Here is a 20,962-nt window from a genome sequence, read left to right on the forward strand (position 1 = left end):
GGAAAGGCACACACCTGTCTATATAAAATCCCACAGTTGACAGCGCATGTCAGAGCAAAAATCAAGCCATGAGGTCGAAGGAATTGTCCGTCGGCTCTGAGACAGGATTGTGTCTGAACTTTTCAGATGCACTGTATATAAGATATAAAAAAGTACAAGCAATTCAATGCAGACCAGTCTACACGTTTTAAAGTTTGAATGTCGTTTCTAACTTAAACGGTCTAAGAGGAGTTGAATACTAAATAATAATAATAAGTACTTAGAAGATTTAAGTGGGGGTCTTGTTTTACAAGCCCACAATAATAATAATATGAGTATGTAAGAAATCTAGAGTTGTGCATTGCTATGCAAAACTACATTGCTTTGCATCCACACCTAATTGGTATTTTGATTCACATGATTCAATTCACCGCGAATGACTCAAATCACTATTAATACTATGGGCAAAGTTCATTTTTAGTTTCCTAAAAAATAACTGTTTAAATGAATCGTCAGAATAAGTTAAACTTTATGGCCTTATTCGTGCGTGTCGGTGGAAAGTTTTTTTGGGACATGACGAAAACATGAATACACACTAATAATAGCGTAACAGTTAACTACAGTGTACAAGATACAGTATGTTTTGAATTGGCTACCAAGTTATTACATGCTGACCACATCGCTCGCGTCACGTTCAAGGATTAAAAAATAAATGCACACATACATGTTATTCAATCATTGCACCTACACTGCTCGCGAACGTCTGCGTAGCCAGGCGCTAAAATAGAACTTTATTCTATTTGTGATGCTTAACACGCTGCAAGTCCCGCCTCTCCCGTCTCCTCATTGGTTTTTAGGAGCATATACCCACGTGGGTGATTGAAAGATGAACTGAGGTCCAGACTCCAGTCCAGTCGGTAGTGGTAATGCAGCTTAAAGTTGGTTGCCAACCACCATATAAAGTCCAAAGACGAAGAAGTCTGAAGTAGGAGAGATTACTAGAAACTCGGTTTACCATATTATCTGTGGATTAATTTTCAGATTAGAGGACCTTGTACATTTCTGGTAAAATAACAACTCAATGTTAATATCCCAGGACAAATTAGCTAGCAACATCAAGCTAGCTAGCTAAATGGCCATAAATGTTTGCTTATCGACCTGTCCCCAAATTAATACAATTAGTTCAGAGTTCATTTTGATATTTCAACCTGCGTGTCCTGATCGCATCGGGTGTGGGGGGACAAAATCAATCTGCGCGTGCGGTCTAGTCTGTTTTATTATATTTTCTAGGCTAAATTACATGCTACTGCAATGTCCGACTGTCTCTCTCTCCTTGAGCAACGGCTCACTCATCTCGCACACATGCAAGTGATGCGCACAAACACAGATACAGTATGTTGATTTTTATTTGGTTGATCAAATATTTTTTAATAAATTACATTAATTCCCCCAGGTCTTCTGAGCAAAAAAAGTCATGTGGAATTTTCAGTGTGAACATAAGACTAAAAACACCAGGAAATCAGCTCAAAGGGATTTTAATTTAAGAAATCTGTCCAAATATTCTCACACATAACAGAGACACGTGATTGTATACAAATGTAAGGAAGGTTTGAAATGATTATGTTTTAGTCAAACATATCTGATGGTCTTCTTGCGGTCAATTTTCAGTATACAAATGATTTGTAATTATGTTCTGGCCCCCAGACCATCCGCTCCAGAACAAAATCGTCCCGTGGCTGCCACACCCTTTGCTGACAGGTGTATAAGATCGAGCACATAGCCATGCAATCTCCATAGACAAACACTGGCAGTAGAATGGTCTTACTGAAGAGCTCAGTGACTTTCAACGTGGCACCGTCATATGATGCCACCTTTCCAACAAGTCAATTCATCAAATTTCTGCCCGGCTAGAGCTGCCCCGATTAACTATAAGTGCTGTTATTGTGAATTGGAAACGTCTAGGAGCAACAACAGCTCAGCCGCGAAGTGGTAGGCCACACAAGCTCACAGAACGGGGTCGCTGAGTGCTGAAGTGCATAGTGTAAAATTGTGTCTGTCCTCGGTTGAAACACCCACTACCGAGTTCCAAACTGTCTTTGGAAGCAACGTCAGCACAATAACTGTTTGTCAGGAGCTTCATGAAATGGGTTTCCATGGCCAAGCAGCCACACACAAGCTTAAGATCACCATGCACAATGCCAAGCGTAGGCTGGAGTGGTTTAAAGTTTGCCGCCATTGGACTCTGGAATAGTATAAACGCGTTCTCTGGAGTGATGAATCACGCTTTACCATCTGGCAGTCCAAAGGACGAAATCTGGGTATGGCGGATGACAGGAGAACGCTACATGCCCGAATGCATAGTGCCAACTGTAAAGTTTGGTGTAGGAGGAATAATGTCTGGGGCTGTTTTTACATGGTTTGGGCCCCTTAATTCCAGTGAAGGGAAATCTTAACACTACAGCATACAATGACATTCTAGACGATTCTGTTTGGGGAAGGCCCTTTCCTGTTTCAGAATGACAATGCTCCCATGCACAAAGCGAGGTCCATACAAAAATGGTTTGTGTGGAAGAACTTGACTGGCCTGCACAGAGCCCTGACCTCAACCCGATCGAACACTTTTGGGATGAATTGGAACGCCGACTGCGAGCCAGGCCTAATCGCCCAACATCAGTGCCCGACCTCACTAATGTTCGTGGCTGAATGGAAGCAAGTCCCTGCAGCAATGCTTCAAATTCTAGTGGAAAGCCTTCCCAGAAGAGTGGAGGCTGTTATAGTAGCAAAGGGGGGACCAACTCCATATTAAGTGAGAAGTGGTAGATCTGTTCTACGTGTGTGTTCTATTTCTATGCTTCCCGTTCTTAAGTTTGGTTTTTGCATCTTTACTTTAGGTTTTGTCCACCAGCTTCAAACTGAAAATACAATTTCACTGTGCTTTAGATGGTACACAATGACTGCTTGTTTTGTCATAAACTGAAATTTGGCAAACAATTCGAATTTTATCAAACAGGAAATGCCGGAGCAATTTCTGCATATTGAACCATTTATATAATAAATTAACAACACTGACACAAAAATTAAACAAAAACAGAGTTTAATTTTGGTAGGTTACATTAGCTGTGGTATGTACAAGGTGTATCGGACAGAAAAGGCATCTGGTAAATCTCAGCACCTATGCTTCTATGGAAGAATTAAGGTTGGTATGTCGTTTCAATGGGAAGAGATCAGAGTTGAGAATACTCCTAATATGCCTGGATGTCAAAACAACCCAGAGAAGAGGCCCAGAAAATCCCAGTCCTGAAAAGAATTCACCCTCCTATCTACAATAGTAGCTTCTTATTTACAACAAATCTGTACATCATGTTCATATTTACAATGAGCAGGACAGTACCTGATGGAGTAATAGCACATGATCTCTAGGTGGAAAGATGGGGAGAAATGTACTGCAGGGAAATGGGGTGGGGTGGGGAGGGGTTTCAGAGCTTCAGATCCGTTGAGCAGCTTGAAGGAAGGTAAGAACCATTATTGATAACTGAAACTAGACATTTGATATACACTGAGTGCATCCCTTCAGGGCAGCAGTGTATCCATCTGCGAATTGATTATTTCAGCAGGAAAATGACCCATGCTACAAGGCTAGGATTGTCCAGGAATGGTTCCACAAACAGTGGCCTGTCCAGTCACCAGATCTAAATCCAATTGAGCATCTGTGGGATGAGATGGAGCTATTCAGAGCAGAGATCCACTACCAGCCAACTTGACATAACTGTGGAAAGCATTGGCGTCAACATGGGCCAGCATCCCTGTGGAACGCTTTGGACACCTTGTAGAGTCTATGCACTAAATAAATGAGGCTGTTCTGAGAGCTAAAGAGGGTTCAACTCAATATTAGGAAGGTGTTCCTAATGTTTTGTACACTCGGTGCACGTGGGAATTGTTAGGTAATTACAATTTCAAAGAAACCTGGTATGGTGACAATAGTTCTCCCAAATCTCAGAATTCAAACCAGTTTGCGTTGCATTCAAAATAATTGGGAAAGAGCTCTGCCCTCCCTATTTTCGCATGCTTTTGAATTCACCGCTAAATGGTTTCATCCTTTTCCATAAGTATTACTAGCTATGCTCCAAAAAAGTAGCAAGAGTATGGGTGTTGTTAAACCCTGCTGTCCTGGCTAAATTCCCAGTCAGGCCTTCAGACAATCATGCCCACATAATCCCCCGATTCTTAATTTGTATGATGCACTTCCTCATCTGTCCACTGTGACAGCTGGGTCATGTTCAGTAGGTAACACGGGTGGTAAAATGTTTTGAAACAGAAAACAAGTCTAGGTAGTGTCTCCACGTTTCAGTCTTTTTCTTCTGTTTCATGCCTACTGAACTCGAGCGTCATCATCCAGGTGGAAGTAGTGGATAATAGTAAAACCATTTGAACACTTGCTACACAAATCCAGTTCATTATTATTATTATTATGAATAAAATAAGAAACCATGAAAATGACTTCTCCTGCCTTAACTTCAGTTTCAGCCGTAAACCAATACATTTTCTGTAATGGGCCTTCTGGCATCTGCATGGCTAAAATCTGGCTGTGCAACACATTAGCAGAAAGCTTATTGAGGAAAACAGAAAGCAATAAATTATCAAATAACATAAACAAAAACACTTGTTTAAAAATTGGAGCCTCTTGTTTTGTCCAAGTGAAATAGATGCCCTAGACTTAACAGTGTACCAGAACCCTGCAATCGTTTCATTTTAGTGTCAAAACATACCAAAATGGCCCCACAGCAGTGTTGTATGAATCATAATCGTTGCAAAACTTTGTCCATTTTCTCTCTCATTATACAATGTAAATAAACAATTTTGAAGCAAGTTATCCTCCATTAAAACCAACCAGGACAATACACGCTCTCTTTATTTTGTGTGTATGTGTTTTATTATGGTACAAGGTCTGCATGTGTGTGTGTTTTATTTAGTGCTTGTGCATGTGTGTGCAGTACTCTATGTGCAAACATAGTGTTTGAGGATGTGTATTTGAAGAGGTGCACATACTGTCAATATTCAGTATGTTTTTGATTGTGTGATGCAGCGTTTCAGAGTGGGCTTCAGTTAACTGGTTTCATAGGCCTGGCTGGACACTCAGCCTTCACGGACCTCCACATGCTCATCTTCACTCTCTTCTTAGGTCAATGTGGTTCCCTGTGGCTCAAAGGTTGAATCATGAATGGCACAAAGACTCCCAGGCCCTTCTGAAGCATTCAAACTCCCAGGCCCTTCTGAAGCATTCAAACTCCCAGGCCCTTCTGAACCATTCAAACTCCCAGGCCCTTCTGAACCATTCAAACTCCCAGGCCCTTCTGAACCATTCAAACTCCCAGGCCCTTCTGAGGCATTCAAACTCCCAGGCCCTTCTGAACCATTCAAACTCCCAGGCCCTTCTGAACCATTCAAACTCCCAGGCCCTTCTGAACCATTCAAACTCCCAGGCCCTTCTGAACCATTCAAACTCCCAGGCCCTTCTGAACCATTCAAACTCAGGTTGTTTTCTCCCAGTCTGGGTGACTCAGAAGTCACTTGATTTCTGATTCTGTAGTTAGTCCATCCTTCCAGCTCCTCCTCATTTTAGTAACCGCAACAAGCAGATAATTTATTATTAAAATCCTGAGGACTGGATGATAAACCTCCCCCCATCTCTGCCTCTCCCAGTCAGAGACCTTCCTCCCCACTCTCTGCCTCTCCCAGTCAGAGACCTTCCTCCCCCCTCTCTGCCTCTCCCAGTCAGAGACCTTCCTCCCCCCTCTCTGCCTCTCCCAGTCAGAGACCTTCCTCCCCCCTCTCTGCCTCTCCCAGTCAGAGACCTTCCTCCCCCCTCTCTGTCTCTCCCAGTCAGAGACATCCCTCCCCCAGTCAGAGTTCCATGGTGGGTGTGACCACCACGGGTGGGGTTGGTGGGTGTGGTAGAGATGGGACAGAATACAGTTTCCCGGAGGATGAGTCTTTACCACACTAGTCCAGAAGGCTGCGGTAACACCAATAAACATTAGCTTGCACACCGCCGTTAAAACACCAAAGAAGAAGAAGCATCCCCGCCCATGGCCCATCATCACGCCTTGTACATGTTGATGGGGCTGCTAAGCGCCAGCTGGCCGTTGGGCGCCACCTCCATGCTGGCCTCTTCCTCCAGCAGGCCCGACACGTCCCCCATGTTAGGCAGGCTGTCGTGGTAGCTACTGATGCTGATGTTATCCTCTTTAAGTTCGATGGTCCAGAACGGAGCGTTCAGCTTGCGGTTGCGGTACTCGCGGTAGGTATAGACACCGCCCGCCACGCCCATCAGCACCACCACTGCCACGATGATCACCGCGAGGACGATGACATTGAACTGGGTCCAGGAGACCTCGGAGATGGCGGCCGTGGTGTTGGCGAGGAGACCTGGTGTGGTGCTGGAGGCTGTGGTGGTCAGCTGAGTGGTGGTGGCGTTGGAGGTGGAAGTCATAGTGTGGCCACTAGAGGGGGTGGAGCGCAGGGTCAGGGTGGTGGTGGTGGTTGTTGTCGTGTTCTGCTCAGGGGTGGGAGTGACTATAGCTGGGGAAGAGAGGCAAGTGTGTCTGCTTAGCACAAGGAACACTTCACTGTCTTGTCTCTTGATAAAGGTCAGTGCTAATTGTTTTACTATTATGCATCCTCAGCTTTGTTTGTTGATTTTATTATACATCTTTAATATTACAGTGGAATTATTCAATGGTGATTACAGGAGAATATCAGTCATAGAAACGTTGTTAATGTATATTTAAGTCCATGTGAAATTCAACACTTTCACAGTGTACATATGAAGCCATTGTTATAATCTAGTATTATATTACGCTTACAAGCGTGATGACAAAATAACACTGAATTAGAGATACATTGTCAGAATGTTAATTTAACACAGACAGTAAGCAAGATGAAATGTAACACTACCAAAGTTCATTCCTTTGAAGCGCTTGTCATCCACATGAAAGATTGTTCTACTGACTAAGATTAGGATTATTATTGAATGATTCTGACCTTTGCAGCTGTGGATGATGGCACTACCCACGTATCCTTCAGCGCAGCGCTCGCAGTGTTTCCCCGACGTGTTGTTGACGCAGCTCAGGCAGTGACCCGTCTCAGGGTTGCAGATGCGGGGCGAGGTCCCGGGGTCGGCGTTCCCGCTGCAGTTGCAAGGAAGGCAGATGCTGTCCGCATTGTAGAAGCCGCCCCTGCACTGGTCACAGTGGGGCCCCTGGTACTCTGGCTTACACTGGTCACACACAGATTGTCCTCTGGGGTCTGGGAGGAAGATATAAACATCACAGCAAGGTTCAGTGTGGGGAGTCAAGAAGAGCTTCTACCACTAGGTGGTGGTAGCAATCTATGGGATAAACATTTTGGAACACTTGACTGTAGCATGGGTTGTGCTTGTATGATAGACAATTGAACACTTCAAACGGAAAAATAGAAATTATGCTTTACACACCACAATAAGAGCTTTTTTGTGAGAACAAAACGCTAATATTACGACGTCCTTTTATTTATTTTTTGGACGGCAAATCTCTGCACAAAACAACTTTTCTCAGGATGCATAAGCACAGTGGCAGAGATGTAACATTACAGTTCCACCAGAGACAACTTCAAATGTGAAACATTCAGGAATGTGCAGGGTAAAGTTATATTGACGGGTTTCATTTACTCTCTCTGTGGATAAGAAGTCAACACACAGTACGTCATGGTCTTGCTCAGTTGGTAGAGCATGGCGTTTGCAAAGCCAGGATAGTGGGTTCAGTTCCCAGGACTGTCCATATGTAAAATGTATGCACTCATGACTAAGTCACTTTGGAATAAAAGCATCTGCTAAATTACATATATTATTGACAAAGATGCTAGGATACCATCAAGAAGCTGAGTACACTAGCTTTCAATGCCAATCCCGTCACACCAAGATCCCGTCACACCAAGATCCCGTCACACCAAGATCCCGTCACACCAAGATCCCGTCACACCAAGATCCCGTCACACCAAGATCCCGTCACACCAAGATCCCGTCACACTAAGATCCCGTCACACCAAGATCCCGTCACACCAAGATCCCGTCACACCAAGATCCCGTCACACCAAGATCCCGTCACACCAAGATCCCGTCACACCAAGATCCCGTCACACCAAGATCCCGTCACACCAAGATCCCGTCACACTAAGATCCCGTCACACCAAGATCCCGTCACACCAAGATCCCGTCACACCAAGATCCCGTCACACCAAGATCCCGTCACACCAAGATCCCGTCACACCAAGATCCCGTCACACTAAGATAGTGATTTGTCCTCTGCACATACTGTACACCTAGTTGACCAGAAACATCCAATGTCCCTCTGTGGCTACAATAGTATCACCAGATGCATTTTTACAACCAGAAGTACACAGGGCCAAACAGTCTAGAACAAATAATATCAGAAAGAGAGGTGTTGTGTCCATTCTCTCATTCATGCACCTCCTAAATGGTGGAATTGCATGAGCAGCGTGTCCTGTACTATTAAACTGAATCCCCTACATATGACTGACACATTTCTGTTCTACATCGGAGCTCCACAATCTGTGCGGTTGGTTCCACTCTTGCCTTTGTTTCTGTGCCATCTTTACTCCGAATCTAATGAAAAGAGGATTAACAGAAGTCGCTGTTATCCGCCAGAGGCGAGTCGTGTTCAAACTAACTGTGAAAACAAACCATAACAAGATTTCCTCAAAATGCATCGTCTTTGTTTTTTATGCCCTGAATTTTAAATCCCTAAGCTCAAAATGGATGTGTCGTGGCCAGAGAGACTGTGCGTACAGTAATCTCGTTCCCAGACACTTCTGCCCACTGGGGGTACTGTATTTTAATAGCTTTCAGTAAGAGTGAGTACTGACTTCAAATGTATTGTCAGATATCAATTCATCGATCAGTCACTTGCTCTTATGGCAACGAGAGGTAATTAAAGAATGCAAAAGCACCATTTCTTCTACTGTTTTACTATTTGAGTTAACTTTACCTTATGATTGTTCAATTGTGAGGAAGATAAACAAAAAGGTGTGAAATTTGCTCTGGTGCAAAGGCTTGGTGAACGGTGACATATAAATCTAAAGCTAAGCACTAGAACCCCTCTCTGTACCTTCTCTCACTTTGCCTTCTGCAATGGACTGCCAACAGAATGTAAACCAAGCAGATCAAAGAACCTCGACTCCTCAGATGATTGCCACTCAGGAGGAACACACTTTGAGCTAAACCAATTTCACAGGTAATGTGCAGAGTAACAGGCTAGGAGGATAATGACCATCATCAGTCACAGCAGGGAAATAGAAGGCGGTGACAATTAGTGAAATATTAGAGGGGCTCATTTAAAAGCATTTACTGTTGGCAGCAGAGAGGCTGAAAATTAATTTCACACACACGCTTATGCACACAATGACAGGTTAGTGACGCATGCTGGAAGTATTCAGGTTCCTCAGACACTCCTTGAAACCTGTGTGGTACATGCCAGACAATTAAAACCTGTGTGGTACATGCCAGACAATTAAAACCTGTGTGGTACATGCCAGACAATTAAAACCTGTGTGGTACATGCCAGACAATTAAAAACCTGTGTGGTACATGCCAGACAATTAAAACCTGTGTGGTGCGTAGGGAGCCTAATGACACTACATTCTCTAGTGAAAAAGTGTCATATGACAGAAAGAGAAACGGTTTCCTCTTTTAGCATGGGCCCTTTTACCTTTCGCCTAATAAACATCCAGCCTCAGTGTATTGGTGAACCAGAGTGTAAAATGATTTGCATTGCAAATGTGATAAATCCTTCATGGGCAATTCATTTGACCTTTGCCACAGGGGAGTCCCATTTTAAACATACAGAACTGCTGTATTCATGTTGGTCAAAACACAGACTTGTTTCTGTCTGCAGAAATTGCCTACAAGGTCATGGCCATAACTAAAGCAAAACTGGAACCTCTGACGCCCCCTTGTCCCACCATACCTTATTTATCTCGGTGTGCAGCTTCCAGTGAACAGCAGAGGGGAAATTGTGTTACTTCGATTTTGACCTTACATCGATTAGGATAAGCAGAGTAAGGTGTTTTTTACATGACTAATGCCATACTCAGCCTACTGCCATAATCAGTTTGATATCAAATGATTAATGTGCATGTAAACGTACTCAGTGTTTCATATACACTGGTTGTTAATACTTTTTGGGGATATAGAGTGGCCCTGGAGGGGGAAACAAAGCAGGGGAACCTCTGGTCTGAAAACTACAGGATGACAGGACGTTGTACTGTTGGTCTGCTCCTGTGTTGTGGACGGAAACAGCAGGGTGGCTGCCAGCTGGACGCGTGGCCCCTTAATAAACTCATCTGTCAGCACCACTGACAAGGAACTAACAAACATATACAGGAAACACAGCATGCGGAGTCTACCTTTCAAAACAAGGACAAACCATTGTACATTACATGTATGTACAGTACCATGTTGATAATTTATCTAGTGAATTGTTTAATTATTAACTGAGTACCAGTGTAGAGGCTTCTTCCCAAAAGACATTCAAAGGCCTTCGAGTAGTTAATTAAAACCTCAAAGTGACATATTCATAGATTTGGGTCATGTGTACACAGGATGGCCCAATTTCTGACCCGTTAGCAAATTAATGGAGGAAGGATCCTTCCCTAGATGGCAAACGCTCACAAAACTACAAGAGTTAGCATTGGTCTGAAATCTATGAGGTTCTGTATTTATTGTATATTGAAATTCAGCATTTAGCAGCATATGAATAAACTAAAAATGTTTTTTTTTGTTGCAGTTTCCTTCTATCACATCATATTAAAAATGGCTTTGGATTTCCATGGGTCCGGGGTGTTGTGAGGTGACTGATAGAGACCTCAACCCACACAACCCTTATATTATACATCTCCAAGCCTGTTTGCTTGATAGTGTTATACTGTAGCCTAGTCTATCGCTTACAATTCTCTCAGCGTCTTGGCCAGTGACGCTATGACCAATGCTACCCATGCTAGACAGAGCATGTGAAACGAAATCAAGATCTGGGACACACGAGCGAGGAGGCATGTGGTAGCTAGGGGGCTCCCCCCAGTTTCCTTCACTGCTTAGTGGATGACAAGAATCTCAACTCCCTCCCCTCTCATCCTTCTCTCCTCCACAGCAAACACATACACTTCAATCTTCTGAGTCAGTGGAGAATGAGATGAGACGTGCCGAAGCACATTTATTTTATTTTTAAAAATGTTTTAGTCATTTAGCAGACGCTCTTATCCAGAGCGACTTAAAAGAGCAATTAGGGTTGCCTTGCTCAAGGGCACAGACATATTTTTCACCCGGTTGGCTGAGGGATTCGAACCAGCGACCTTTAAGTTACTGGACCAACGCTATTAAAAGCTAGGATACCTTCCACCCAAAACACGCTCAAGGGGTCAAGCTGTTGCCCCCACTGCACATCCAAATCTAGGGACCAGGTTGTAAGTTTAACAGGAGAAGACATGCTCCTAAACGTGCTGAAGAAGCAGTTATGCATAAGTTTGTTGTAAAAATGTGAATGGGGCATGAAATACCCATCCAATATCGGCATAGCCATATAATTAGATTTTATGATTGGTAGGCGATAAAATGCAATAAAATGCTACATTATCCTTCTTGGATTTACTAACTCAAATAAACAAACATAACACGCAGAATTCCATTCAGTATGCTGCTGTCGTATACAGTCAGTGAAGTATTGGATGAATGGATGCAATAATCTCTGGAACAAGCAAACCAAACTAATTCTAAACGCTTTAACAAGAGCAGGGTATTTTGTTTCATTTGAAACAGCATAACATTTTATTAAAGAAGATACTAGCCTATTTCATAGTCAGCAGCCAGGCGTTGCTCAGTTGACAATAGCCCCCCAGGACGCACTGTATCTGATTGACCCTCCATTTGTATGCATTGGACTGCAGGAGCATTTATCCCCATCATCAACTTAGCCAGAGGGGCTTTCACAGCCCTCCCAGCCTCCCAGTGCATTATCAGGGGTACAGGCATTTTAACACTTGTTGGCGTTGCCAGGGCAACCAGTCTCCTTCTCTGTGGTCCCTTCAGTTTGGCTGTCAATCATTCTTACTGTGCATTAAACACTGTGTGAGTGAGTGAATAGTAGTAGTAGTAGTAGTAGTAGTAGTAGTAGTAGTAGTAGTGTGTGTAGTTAAATGACAGACAGACGGGGAGTTGGATCCATCAATAGATACTAAAAGGATTGAATGAAGACTGAACGGTGCTAAAACAGCTGTGACGTTTCCACATCAAGGACAATCTAGGTACATCTAATATATTGTGCCATTATATAGGTAGAGTATGAAGGACAAGAGTGAATCAATTGCCATTAAAGGTGGTGGTAAGTAATTAAACAATTTGATGGTATACTGTTACATGCAATAACTTTTAAAAAGGTCCAATGCAGCCGTTTTTATCTCAATGTCAAATCATTTCTGGGTAGCAATTAAGTATCTTACTGTGACTTTAAAAAAATAAAAAATAAATACATTTTAATTAAATGTTTAATATGTGGTTCTTAGTCAAGAGCAATTTCTCAAGCAAGAATTTAGCTAGGACTGTCTGGGAGTGGTCTGACTGGGGAGGGGGAGTGGTCTGACTGGGGAGGGGGAGTGGTCTGACTGGGGAGGGGGAGTGGTCTGACTGGGGAGGGGGAGTGGTCTGACTGGGGAGGGGGAGTGGTCAGACTGGGGAGGGGGAGTGGTCAGACTGGGGAGGGGGAGTGGTCTGACTGGGGAAGGAAAAACTGAAAACTAGCTGTTATTGGCAGAGGTTTGGAACTCTCTTTCTTATTGATCTATTAACTAATTTACAGCCTGGTGATGTCACCACGCAGGGCAAGACTTCATCCCACTAAAACCGGCTTAAATTTCAGGTGGTCTTTTCAAACAGCTCTTACACTAAAAGGGCATTATCATCCTTTCCACAATTTCACAGTATTATTTCAAAATCAAGTTTTTGACTGCACCTTGCCTTCAAATATACCATTGTAATTCCCCCCCCCAAAATGTAGGCTAAAATCATCATAATACCTTCAAACCAAGTTGTTTAATGACACAATCCCTGGCAGAGTTGCTATTCCTCAAAGTGATTGTGTAATAACTTGGTTTGAATTCATTGAGAGATGGCACGCCTACAGTCTGAACAGCATTCCAGGGCAGTGACTAAGTAACACATTGGAACTGTCTCTCCTTGCCCATAGACTCATTTTAAGGTATGACATTTGTTAAATATTTTATCATGTGTGAACTATCCCTTTAATCCTGAGTTCATATGCAAACTCTCATAACCCAGATTAGGCAAACTCCTGCACTAAAAAGCCTGCTCAATGGAAAATTTAAATCTCCAATGAAAATGCTTTTCAAGTCATTCCATGAATGGCCTTATGAGCAGGGGCGCAACTTTGGTTTTAGAAGTGGGGGGGACATAGTATTTTTTTCCTCTCGGATAAACACTCCAAAACAGCCTATCTGACCGTCCAGAGGCGTTCGCATGGTCCTAAAGCACACAGTAGCCTCATTTTGTATCACATTCCAATGATAAAACTGGTAGGGGGCACAAAAATGCAATTTCAGAATATGGAGGGGCCTGGTGAAAGTTGCACCCCTGCTTATGAGCACAACCTGTGTTTATTTAATCCACTTTTTATCCTTGTGAAGGTCACTAATTGCCTACTTACCCTGCAGTCCAAACAGAGCGCTTAATCACTGTGAAATGGCTGCTTTTGCAGTCTCTCCTTCACAAGAAGGAAGCATCAGGAGTAATTTCAAGGAGGATAGGATGTATATTGGATGCATGTATCACTTTGATAGATGACTTAAGCCTGCTTGTAAGAGAATTGTTCTGCAGGGCATTGATCCCTATAGAGTGCCATCTCCTTCTAGAGAAAACTACTTTAAATCAGGGATTGCTAAATAAACCTTGCGGGTTAATTGGGGCTAACGTTATAAGGCTTCATAAAATGAAACAAACCCCCAAAGGCTATGGTGGGAAAGGCTATTTGATTGGTAGGTGGTAGATTATGGTGAGAAGATGGCCTGGGATCACCAGACAGAATTTTGCTTCGCTAAATATCAGTCTAGAATAGGTCTTAAAGAGAAGCCTTTTTTTTTAAAACAGATCAGAAAACACCCGGTCTGATCAGTGTCCTCTAAAGAGCCTTTATATCAAGTATGTTATGCAACGTGGAACCCCCCCCCCCACAGAGAGAGAGAGAGAGAGAGAGAGAGAGAGAGAGAGAGAGAGAGAGAGAGAGAGAGAGAGAGAGAGAGAGAGAGAGAGAGAGAGAGAGAGAGAGAGAGAGAGAGAGAGAGAGAGAGAGAGAGAGAGAGAGAGAGAGAGAGAGAGAGAGAGAGAGAGAGAGAGAGCGCGAGAGAGAGAGAGAGAGAGAGAGAGAGAAGAAATTATAAAATATACACAGACTTAAACACAAACATCATCCTCAGTTCTGGAACCAAGGACTGATCATTCCAATCCACAAAAGTGAAGACAAATTTGACCCCAATACCTACCATGGGATATGAGTCAACAGCAACCTTGGGAATATCCTCTACATCATCATTAGCAACAGACTCGTACATTTCCTCAGTGAAAACAATGTACTGAGAAAATGTCAAAAGTATGTGGAGGTCAAGGTTCTGTGCAGGCCAGTCAAGATTTCCCTTCACTGGAACTAAGGGGGATAGCCCAAACCATTATTCATTCCTCTTCCACCAAACTTTACAGTTGACACTATGCATTCGGGGAGGTAGTGTTCTCGTGGCATCCGCCTAACACAGATTCGGCAGTCGGACTGCCAGACGGTGAAGCATAATTCATCACTCCAGAGAATGCGTTTCCACTGCTCCAATGGAGGCGAGTCCAATGGCGGCGAGTCCAATGGCGGCGAGCTTTACACCACTCCAGCCGTTGCTTGGCATAGCGCATGGTGATCTTAGGCTTGTGTGCGGCTGCTCGGCATTGGAAACCCATTTCATGAAGCTCCTAACGTTGCTTCCAGGGGCATTTTCGTAGTGAGTGTGCGCTTCAGCACTTGGCAGTCCCGTTCTGTGAGCTTGTGTGGCCTACCACTTCGTAGCTGAGCAGTTACAGCTCTAGCAGGGCAGAAATTTGATGAACTGACTTGTTGGAAAGGTGGCATCCTATGACTGTGCCACGTTGAAAGTCACTGAGCTCTTCAGTATGGCCATTCTACTGCCAATGTTTGTCTATGGAGACTGTATGGCTGTGTGCTAGATTTTATACACCTGTCAGCAACGGAGTGGCTGAAATAGCCAAATCCACTAATTTGAAGGGGTGTCCACATACTTTTGTATTTATAGTGTATCAATGAATTGGCGAGGGCACTAGAACAGCATGCAGCACCCGGCATCAACCTACTAGAATCTGAAGTCAAAAGTCTTCTGTTTGCTGATGATCTGGTGCTTGGTCTGCAACCAAGGAGGGCCTACAGCAGCACTTAGATCTTCTGAACAGATTCTGCCAGACCTGAGCCCTGACAGTAGATCTCAGTAAGACAAAAATAATGGTGTTCCAAAAAAAGGTCCAGTTTCCAGGACCACAAATACAAATTCCATCTAGACACCGTTGCCCTAGAGCATACAAAAAACTATACATACCTCGGCCTAAACATCAGCACCACAGGTAACTTCCACAAAGCTGTGAACGATCTGAGAGACAAGGCAAGAAGGGCCTTCTACGTCAACAAAAGGAAAATAAAATTTGACATCCCAATTAGGATTTGGCTAAAAATACTTGAATCAGTTATAGAACCCATTGACCTTTATGGTTGTGAGGTTTGGGGTCCGCTCACCAACCAAGAATTAACACAAATATGACAAACACCAAATTGAGACTGCATGCAGTATTCTGCAACAACATCCTCCATGTACAATGTCAAACATCAAATCATGCATGCAGAGCAGAATTAGGCCGATACCCGCTAATTATCAAAATCCAGAAAAAAGTAGTTCCAATTTTACATCCACCTAAAAGGAAGCGATTCCCAAACCTTCCATAACAAAGCCATAACCTACAGAGAGATGAACCTGGAGAAGAGTCCCCTAAGCAATCTGGTCCTGGGGCTCTGTTCACAAACACAAACAGACCCCACAGAGCCCTAGGACAGCAACACATTGGAATTAACCAAAAACACTGAGCCAACTGGAATGCTATTTGGCCCTAAACAGAGTACACAGTGGCAGAATACCTGAACACTGTGACTGACCCAAAATTAAGGAAGGCTTTGACTATATTTAGAGACTCTGTGAGCCTTGCTATTGAGAAAGGCCGTCGAAGGCAGACCTGGCTCTCAACAGAAGACAGGATATGTTCACATTGCTCACAAAATGAGGTGGAAACTGAGCTGTACTTCCTAACCTCCTGCGAAATGTATGACCATATTAGCAACACTTATTACCCTCAGATTACACAGACCCACAATTTTGATAAACTCCCAGATCTATTAGGTGAAATACCACAGCAGCAAGATTTGTGACCTGTTGCCTCAAGAAAAGGGCAACCAGTGAAGAACAAACCCCATTGTAAATACAACCCATATTTATGTTTATTTATTGTCCCTTTTGTACTTTAACTATTTACACATCGTTACAACACTGTACATAGCCATAATATGACATTTGAAACATCTCTATTCCTTTGAAACTTTTGTGAGTGTAATGTTTACTGTTAATTTCTGATTGTTTATTTCACTTTTGTTTATTATCTATTAAAAATAATAATAAAGCCTGTTGAATTGAATTGAGAGGGGGGGTGATAGAGGGAGGGGAGAGTGGGTGAGAGCGAGAAGGTGAGAGAGAGATCTCCACTGAGATAAAAACACACCACTCTGGCATGGAACAACTGACTGCACTGACAGACAACAAGCTATTACAACCGGGGCTATTACAACACTTGCGAACATGATGAAACATTGAAAATGTTGAAATTGTTCTCATAGACGTGGTTTGTTAACAAATCTCAATAGGAAACAGAAAATGGACTAAGAGGGAGATAGAACATTGGTCCTTTACTGAATCCTAAACCTTCTCTAGTCAAAAGGATCTAAACTCTGCTGTTTGTTAGTACAAGATGTCTGTCGAAAATTATAATGGCTGCTTCTTGGCAGCTACTATTACATAATTAAGCCAGTTAGTCAGTCTTGTAAACCAAAACAAATGTAGGAGCACTTCCCGCTTTGGCCTCCCTGCTTCCTGCCCACAAAGGGGAGAGACACAGCCAGCCAGAGTTGGCAGAGTTATTAAATGAGGTGGTGGTCAGTGGCGCAGTAGATTCGGAGACTCACCAAGGTGGCAGCTGCCAGAAGAGGTGACGCTGGAGCAGGGGCAGGGGACGCAGACTTCAGTAAGGGCAGCGCTGGGCCTCCGGTAGAAATTATACTTGCATTCCTCACAGCCGGGTCCTTTGGTGTTCCCTTGGCAGTTCAAGCAGATGCCTGAGAGAAAAAGAGGAGGGACAAGGGGTTAAGTAAACAGTTGACTGTGCTGTCACAGTGTTGAGCGACTGAGGTAGAGTCACAACGGTAGAAGGGCGGAAGTGGCGCTAGTGCGCAGGGCAGTGGAGAGTGAGTTTCTGACTGAGTTGGAAAAAGACAGGCAGAGGGCTGTAAAAAAACTCAGCCGGGTAACTGGAAGTGCAAAAGAGTTCATGTGACTGCAAAGCTCAGAGGACCAGGAAGTGACTCTATAGGGGGAGGAACAGTGTTCAAACTGTGTATGCTTTATAGGGCTGACCCCATTTAGTAAACTGGTCGATTGTTTGGTCAAGAGGCTTTAAAAAAAATTCAAAATAAAAATGATAATAATACATTTAAAAATTGTGCAGTTGTAAATATATCATAGCACAAGAGACACCTGTTTGAGCCTGTCTCAGTGGACTAATCCATTGAGGAGGCTGCGGGGATGACACAGTCCAAGAATAATGGCAGTGTGGCTCAGATGCAGAATGGACTTCTCCCTCCAGAATGCGCTCTCTCCCGCCATTTCCTGTGTATTCATTGTTTCATAACTTAATTGTGTGCATGGTTTGCTGTGTCTATCAATTCCCCATAGCATATATCACCAGTAGTAGCCTACATTTACTGTTAATTCCAATAATTTCTAATCTGCAATGTTTGGATACGATAATTTGTTAATGCATTCAATATATTATTATTATTATTACAGTCGTTTACCGTTGTCATTGTCAGAGTGGACATTATGTTTGCAGAACTCACAACCTATGCTACTCAAGTTTTTTTTAAATGTCATTCCATTTACAAGTCATAAATGTATTCATGGTCTTTTGTTTGAAATGCTCCTGTCAATGTTGAGTAAGGACTCACACCTGATTACGCATATAGATGTAGGACTAGTATACCTGGCCTGCGTGCAAATGTAGGCCTATACATGAGCTGATTTGGGGTTGTCTGATAGTATTTGCGATTGTCTTAACTTACCACCAATAATAAACTGTGGAGCTTCTCAAAGAAAGGTTTTCTTCACCTCAAAGAGCAAGTAAACAAAGTCTGTTTTTAGAATCAATTGAGAATGTCAATACTTCCTCAAAGTATTTAAAACATATTTTCAGCTCTCTCCCTTTCTAAAACCACTCAGCATGAAAGGGCAAAATGTAATGCTCTGATCCAGTGGAAACGTCATAAAATACCTGATTACTTCTTATCCCTTGCATAAATAGCCTACAGTTGTCTATCCAAAGCTCACTGGTGCAGGAAACTCTTCAGGGCCCATTTATACAATGTTGCAAGTTTGCTCATGTCAGTCTCTGGCCACCTAGTTGACACAATGTTTCAAGTTCATTGCAGACAGGCCATGGGTAGCCAATGTGATTGATAGGATATTCATTTTTATCAGGACGTTTTTATTTGTTGGCTTTATGTAGGCTATTTTTACATAGTTGGCAATGGCAATAAAAGTTACGTTTAGATTTGTATAATTTTCATTTAGATATAATGTAAATTAACCATAGAAAATGATTGAGATACAAAGATTATTATACATTTAATGAAACTGTTCCGTGAAAAGTTGCATATGAAAATCATAACTGGCATGCAGAAGGGTAGAAATATTTAGCTAAATTGGCAATCCAAATGGAAAAGGTTGTTGACGGCTGGTGTAGCCTATTACCAGCAACTTCAAGATCTTAATCTCTGGTTTCCTCAAGTAATTTGTGGGTCTTAATTATTTAATCAAACAGTGTGGTTATTAAAGCATCAGAAAAGTTCAGTAGCCTACATATAGTTGATTTTATTAAAAACACCTAGGATGTGTAAAAATAGGTAGGATATGGAAAAATACGTTTTCATTTTGACCAATCGATTGTCGTTGAAAGAAAAGACACGGGGACAGCCCTAGTGCTTTCATTAGGATCCCAACAGGAGAACTTCTATAATGTTACATACAGTCTGAACATAAACTAGCCTACGGAATATGGCAAGTATAGGCAGTACTAAGTAACAAGAATTTTCCCACAAAGTAACAGTCATTTTCAAGGTGAAATCGAATTTCTTGGGAAAAACTGGATTTTTGCATACTTTCCCCCCTTCATAAGAGACGGTGAATTAATAAGTGAACCTAATCAAATTAACATAATCACTTAGTGATGAGCTGTTGAAACAAGCCCGCCCTGCTATAGGCCTGATATTCCCCTCACAGGCATTCCACTACAACTCAAATCTAAATTTGATCTATTGTTTAGTTCTAAGGACCCCATTAAACTTAAAACTGTAAAATTACATTATTTTCTAGAAGCAAGAAAGCATCTCAACTACGAGGAGCAAGTATCATGCTAAATTAGCATTGTTAGCAGTAGCGGGTTTAGGTTACTCGCCACGCCGACGGCGGTTCAGTGCTTAAGCACCTTTTTCACCACAACAAATCCCTCTGCTAATATATATCTATTTAACACCTGATTGCTTCGTGACAGTTGGCCTTATCTGACTGACCTAATTGTGGACAGGATGACTTCATTGTAGACAGGTATATTGATTTGGACAGAGGCTTGGCAACAGCCACATGATTTCATGCTACTCAATCAGGCCACTGCTTTCAGCATAGGGCTAAGCCTCACAGCAGTGGCTGGTGAGGTGGTGGGATTACAATTTTCTGTTGCTCTTGAAAGTGAATGAATGCCAATAGAAAAACCCACATCAGTTGAAGTCGTAAAGCTGACCAGCTGGCTCGGAAAAAGTTTTGCTCTTTGGGCCCTATGGACCCCCTAAACGAATAGCAGTCGTTTTTAGTGTCAGACTTTGCTGTTAGTTTACTCAGTTGAGCTCTGTATATATCAGAGCATTTTATTTCACCTGGTGTGCCAGGGGACAGGGTTTGCATGTGAGGGACTTATTAATTGGTTCCATTGCAACATGCAAGCTCAATCAAGCACCACTGAAGTAGACTACATATACAAAAGTATGTGGACACGCCTTCAAATTAGCGGATTTGGCTATTTCAGTCAAACCTGTTGCTGACAGTTGCAAAAAATAATAATAATAATAAAAAAATCGAGCACACAGCCATGCAATCTCCATAGACAAACATTGGCAGTAGAATGTCCTTACCGAAGAGCTCAGTGACTTTCAACATGGCACCGTCATAGGATGCCACCTTTCCAACAAGTTGGTTTGTCAAATTTCTGCCCTGCTAGAGCTGCCCTGGTCAACTGTAAGTGCTGTTATTGTGAAGTGGAAACGTCTTGGAGCAACAACGGCTAAGCCGTGAAGTGGTATGCCATACAAGCTCCCAGAACGGGACCACCGAGTGCTGAAGAGCATAGAACATAGAAATGGTCGGTCCTCGGCTGCAACATTCACTAGAGTTCCAAATTGACTCCGGAAGCAATGTCAGCACAAGAGCTTCATGAAATGGGTTTCCATGGAAGAGC

The 20,962-nt window shown here is 42.8% G+C and overlaps 1 protein-coding gene across 1 annotated transcript in view; it reads right to left on the reverse strand.

Annotated features, from left to right (window-relative positions):
* Positions 1–5,795: 5,795 nt before the first annotated feature.
* LOC139408380 (multiple epidermal growth factor-like domains protein 9) overlaps positions 5,796–20,962 on the reverse strand; it is a 77,159-nt gene continuing 61,992 nt past the window's right edge. Inside the window, exons 4-6 of the mRNA XM_071152179.1 lie at positions 17,367–17,516; positions 7,021–7,284; positions 5,796–6,558 (exon numbers count right to left, since the gene is read on the reverse strand). Of these exons, the coding sequence (XP_071008280.1) occupies positions 6,077–6,558; positions 7,021–7,284; positions 17,367–17,516 (896 nt within the window). The 3' untranslated portion in view covers positions 5,796–6,076. The remainder of the gene's footprint in view (positions 6,559–7,020; positions 7,285–17,366; positions 17,517–20,962) is intronic.

This window comes from Oncorhynchus clarkii, chromosome 5 (assembly GCF_045791955.1).
Source record: "Oncorhynchus clarkii lewisi isolate Uvic-CL-2024 chromosome 5, UVic_Ocla_1.0, whole genome shotgun sequence".
Classification (NCBI taxonomy): Eukaryota; Metazoa; Chordata; class Actinopteri; order Salmoniformes; family Salmonidae; genus Oncorhynchus; species Oncorhynchus clarkii.